Source organism: Atractosteus spatula, chromosome 5, assembly GCF_055471065.1.
Source record: "Atractosteus spatula isolate fAtrSpa1 chromosome 5, fAtrSpa1.hap1, whole genome shotgun sequence".
In the NCBI taxonomy this organism is placed as follows: domain Eukaryota; kingdom Metazoa; phylum Chordata; class Actinopteri; order Semionotiformes; family Lepisosteidae; genus Atractosteus; species Atractosteus spatula.
Window position 1 is genome coordinate 33,349,744 of NC_142710.1, and position 6,000 is coordinate 33,355,743.

Here is a 6,000-nt window from a genome sequence, read left to right on the forward strand (position 1 = left end):
ATTTATTACCATGAATTGTCATTTTAACGGCATGTGGAAACATTACAAAGGTATCTCTTTTATCTCACCCTGTTAAGGCCCTTGTTCTATCTGATGCTAATAAAACTGATACATTTAGTATTTTTGCATGCATAATGGCAAATCATATTATGAACTCTTCGTCTATCAATTTACCAATAATAAAAAATACATGTTTAGCATAAATTATTATTATTATTTAACCTTAGAACATATTTCTTGCAGAAATTCATGATTTGTGAAATATCGCATCTAGAAAAGACCTGCGTGTATACATTTATTTAATCAGTACAAATGATCAAATCAAACAGACCAGTGAATTTATGAACTAAATTTGCAGCAGAATTAATTGTATTGATCTGTTGTGCTACTGTTCTGTTACTAGGTAATGGAAATATTTTTTTCACTGAGATTGAGCCTGATTGTGCAGTATTTATAATCCAAAGTAGTATTATTCCAAAGCATTTTCTCAAAAACAAAGTCTGTTAATGAACATATTACAATAACCTTTCATTTTGTTTTGTGTCTGATGCTACAGTACATAACTCTTCTTTGTTTGTTTTATTTCACAGTTTTTGTAAGGATTTTCAATCATTCTTATCAGTGCCTTTACAGCCTTTTAAGTCATACTGTACTTTCTAAATTTCACATGGGCAAAATCATTTAGTGTAAATCTGACCTCCTTAATTCATCAGTTTATTAATTTAGCAGTAATTGCAAATATTTATATTACCAGAGATGAAACTGCTTAATATAGAAAGTTGTTTGTATGCATATTTTTTTCAGTTTGTTAAAAATGGTGTTTACTACAGAACAGTACAGTATATGCTGAAAAAAAATATTTTTGCTTTATCAAAAGTATAGAACTTTACAATCTCTTCCAATTGTAAAATCAAACATACTTATTTAATTTTTTTATATACAGTAAATGTTAAAGGAAAAAAGAGAAACAACTGAGGAGAAAATAATAATTTTTATAAATTGATTCTCCATCTGATGCAGTGCCCTGATCCATCTTGCAAACATGATTTGCTGGCTTACCTGGAACAAATCAAACTTTACTCGCATCAGCTGAAGATCTGCAGTCAGGTGAAATCAGAGATTCAGAGTCTTGGAGGAGAGCTCATTACTTCAGCAGTGAGTAAAACTGTCTATAATTTTATTAAATGTGATGCTTCATTGTTCTTCCAAACAAAATGGTGAGTGCTAGGCAATATATTAAACCATGAAATAATTAAATTAAAACGCAAAAGTAAACTATGCAAGAAAATGTTACCTTAAATATTATAAGTAATATTAAATAACTATACAAAACAAAATCCAATCAATAACAGTATTCATCTTTATATCAAATGAAATGATTATGTACTGTACCCTGATCTCATCAGATCTCAGTTGTTAAATAAGGCTGTGCCTGATAAGGATTGGGATGGAAAGCCTTCAGGGAAAATCAAGGCATTGCTCATTACTTTGGGGTTGTTAACCCTGGTGTCCTGGAGAAATTATGCCCTATGCTTGCAGTCTGGAATTTCTAAAGCTCCACCTTAATTGAATTGGTGAAGATTATTTTTAACTTCTTCACTTGATCTGCTTTATAGTGGGGCTCCTGGATCATGATGGCTATTGTGTGTCATCACGTTTTATTATTGGGTTATATGGGTCCCTTCTTATATGTAAATACCCACAGTATATACTGTACAATCCCGAGAGAAAGTCTACACACCATTTTCAAAGAAACACACTTTGTGGCCTAATAGCCTAAAAATAAGATGCATTAAATCAGAAATTGAAAAACAGATACTCATTTTGAACATTTTGAAAATGAATTACAAATGTAAGCATTGACATAGAAGAAAAATAATTCAACTTGGTTATTTACTACTTCAATTTTCTTGGGGCCAGCCTATCTTGGTTTCCAGAAGAGCTTGCAATGAGTGCCACTGACTGATTTTACATTTAAGTGGAGAGTCAGACATCTTGGAAAAAATAATTAGATACATTTTCTTTTTTAAAAAGCTCATTTTTAAAATTTAGATAAATGCTCCCTCTTGTAGAATCAAATATAGATTATTTCAACATAAAGACATAGCCCCTATTATCAGGAAACAATTTGTAACAGATTGTTGAGGATCAAAATTGGCCACCAGACTGTAAATTTCCATTGTAGTATTTATCAAGCAAATATTTGAGGCAATATTTCTAATTCTGAGCTTAATAATGTGACAAATACAATAGGAAAGACAGTGAATTTGTTTTTTTTTTCTCAATCAGACTTGACACACTGGTAGTTTCAATCTACTTGAAGAGATGAATGGTGAATACAATGACACTCAGGTTCACAGCAATATTCATTAGCTAAGCTTTTGGGAAGTTATTGGTATGCTTTGTGGATGGTCTTGAGGCAATCACACTGGATAATGACAAATGGCTCGCACAACTGACATCAAGTTTCTAACTGACCACCACACATCTTAATGTAATCTTAAGTAAACCTCCAAGATGCAGGTCAAACAACAACGGGTCTTTTTAAAACATGGAAGACATTTCTTGTGAAACTGGATTTTTTCTAAATCAACTTTTTGCCCTTTAAGCCCGAATGATTTCATTGTCAATGTTGCAGAGTACAGAATGTACAAGACCAGCAACAGTTCATATCAGAATTTTCTGTTAGACTTCAAGATTTCCAAAATTTTGGCCCAATGTTTTCTTTTCTGATCAAGCAAGACAACTTTGATACTAGTGAAATTGATGTGACTGTATTGTGATCAGTTCAATGGATTAGAATTGAATGAATTAGAATGCTGAGACTTATCGGCCTTGAACTGGCCCTAATTTGTTATGGAGCTCAACAGAGTTCATCTCCAGCACCTCTAAGCACAGCACTGGTACCTCCCTGTGACATGAAAAAATGAACATGCATATTTACAAATTTGAAAATACTTGAACTGTAAAAAAATAAGATTCAGTGCCACAAAGTTTGCTGCGTTGCTGATACTGTGAATGCTTCTAGTTAACATTGCAACAGTGACTTTAATGGGTGTAGAAGAGAAGTGGTAAAATGGATGTCAGACAAGCATAAAACTTTACAAGCTTCAAAAGAGGCTAAAGATCTTAAACCTGCTTATGGTTTTGGATGTTAAATTTTGAGTATTTAAAAAGGATTTGATATGGGACTGATTTTGCATTCTGATGTTTCATGCTTAAGCATTTAACAACACATTTTCTCATGAGGAGAGTATCTTTAGAGAAAATAGTACAGTGCTCTCCTAAAATCAGGCTAATGCTAAATGAGGCTAATAGTTTGAACAAAGAAATGGCTTTGATAATGTTACACACATTACTCCCTTGCACATACTGTACATTTTTAAAAGGAAGAGGTGTTTAAATTGTCATTTCATGAAAATAATGAAAAAGATAAGATTTGTATCCTGAAAATGTTGACACCCATGGGCTCTACACAGTATGTAACACATGTGGCTATGGGTAGACATAATGCCATTCCCTAGACAGTACCAAACTCCGTTGCTGCTAAAGAAGAATTCTACAGCATGTAGGTTTCAATTTCAATGGCTTGACATCACTTATATAACATGTGTGCTGCACCAAATCCTGAGTTCTGAGTGGCGCACATTCTAAGCTGCTGTATCAGTATACTGTATAGTACAGTATAGGCTAGTGGATGATCAATCAGTCAGATTCTGAAATACTACAGACCCGATGTTAGTTACATCAGAGAGTGTACCTAGTGTTTCAAAAATAGAATAGGCTTAATAGCATATGATTATAGCATTTATAATGACTAATTAAAATGTTTACCAAGTTACTTTGTTAACATGTCATCATATACTGCATGTTAACATGTATCTCCATTTCCCCCTTTTACATCCACTCTCTATTTTTAACATTGAGCTCCAGCATCGTTTAATTTACAAATTAAGCACCTTGAACTTTAGTTCTGTAGCTCACACTCTTGGTGTCAGAGAGAATCACAAAGTCTCTTTTATGACCAGATAGAAGTCCCTGCCTGTGGAATTTGACTGAAGAATGTAATGTTTTCACTGCCTTTAGCAACTGGGTCTACATATCTCTGTGAGGTTTTCACATATGAAGTCAGCTGTCTATTGCAGAGCAGGTTAACAACAGAACACTCGGAGGTTTGTGTGCTGCATAAAGTATCAAACTACAAGCCTGAAACTGGAGAAGTCAGTAAGGACAAGAATCACTTAAAACAGGAAGATGTTCATCTTATATTTGTTTATTAATCAAGCTGCTAAAATGTAAGTAGGAAAATTATTATGTTGAAAAGTATTGATGGCACACTGATCTGTAAAAAGAAGTGAATAAGAGGTTAACCCTTGGCTAGCCAGTTCTGAAAGGTTGTCGTTCCCTCTGTTACAGTATTCCATTAATGTAAGCAGTTTACAAAATGCACATCTTCTCATTTCCTTCAATCTTAGAGCCAGATTATATTTAACACTTCTTTAAATTTTCTTTGTGGACTTGACTACCATCATACTGTATACCTTGGTGGGGGGTGTCAGTTTCTCAGACTTGCAATAGTAAAATTTTATGATACAGGTACATCATTTTAAAAGTAAAGATACTCAGATCTACGTCTTGACTGTTATTTTATTTAAAGCATTAAGAGAAAAGTCATTTAAGGTCATTTAATATTGCTACACTAATAATGCATTTGCTGTATATCACATTAACAAAATATTAACTAATTTATTTTACATTCCTTGAAAAAACAGAAAACAGAAAAGTTGGCCTCAAATATTGTTGATACAGTATGCTGTGGTAATTTAGCTGCTATAGCACTATGCGTTCAAGGTTGACATTACAAGCACACTCCTTGCTTGTACAAGCACACTCTGTGCAAAAAAATGGCATAGTTTTCACTCATCTGCACTGAACATAACAAGTCATTCAACATGTGTTTTAGGCACTCTTTCTTTTCCTGCTACAGATGATTTTGTGATTGTTTCATGTGTTGCTTTGCAAGTCATAATGCTGTTTCTTTACTTTTGCAGCTGGACAGTGTTACATCCCTCATTCAAGCTGCCAAAAACCTTATGAATGCTGTGGTCCAGACTGTAAAGATGTCCTACATAGCGTCTACAAAAATAATACGTATTCACAGTCCCACTGGGCCCCGACACCCTGTGGTCATGTGGAGAATGAAAGCCCCTGAAAAGAAGCCTTTAATAAAAAAAGAGAAACCAGAAGAAGCTTATGCAGTTGTCAGGAAAGGCTCCACTAAAAAGAAAATTCACCCACTCAAAGTTATGAGTGAGTTCAGAGGAAGGCAAGTGCAGTAGAAATCTTGAGATGAACAGTTTTTGATGTTTTATCAGATTGCAGTAATAGAATAATTTTAAATGGCTCATATAACTCTCATTGGTTTATGTAAAAAAATATATATGCTGTTGTTTGCTTTAACATTTTGAAAGATCTGTTTATTTGTACATTTGTAAAACACTCTATGGGGACTTAAATTAAATGTATTTATGTAGGCCAATACAGCCCCTGGAGTAGAACCTAATTTAAAATGATGCATAGCACACATAAACAATAATAATAATAATATATTAATAATCATCATCATTAAATTATTAAATAACCATCAAATAATTAATCATTAATCAGTATCTGGTGACTGAGACTGACACCTGATATTTACAAATGTTCTGTTCCCTGTTTCATTTTCCTGTGTATGTTTTAGTTCAGGGCGTACAGTATGTCTGCTGCAGACTGCTGTCACTTCAGTTCCATAGTACTCACAGGGAGGAAGGGGAATAAAAGTGTAAGGACTCTCCGAGGGCTGATTCAGCTTAGAGCAAGTGAGTTACTATCCCTGTGCCACTGGGGATCTAGAAGAGGTGCAGGGGTATTGTATTCCTTACTATTACTCATTTTCTTCAGTATGTTAATTAGATTCTGTAAGTGATATATTGGACCAGAGTCAGAGCAATGTGTTTT

The 6,000-nt window shown here is 33.8% G+C and overlaps 1 protein-coding gene across 1 annotated transcript in view; it reads left to right on the plus strand.

Annotated features, from left to right (window-relative positions):
* LOC148834983 (catenin alpha-3-like) overlaps window positions 1–5,339 on the plus strand; it is a 634,761-nt gene extending 629,422 nt beyond the window's left edge. The window contains exons 17-18 of the mRNA XM_088915226.1: window positions 1,021–1,155; window positions 5,052–5,339. Of these exons, the coding sequence (XP_088771352.1) occupies window positions 1,021–1,155; window positions 5,052–5,339 (423 nt within the window). The remainder of the gene's footprint in view (window positions 1–1,020; window positions 1,156–5,051) is intronic.
* The last annotated feature ends 661 nt before the right edge of the window (window positions 5,340–6,000 follow it).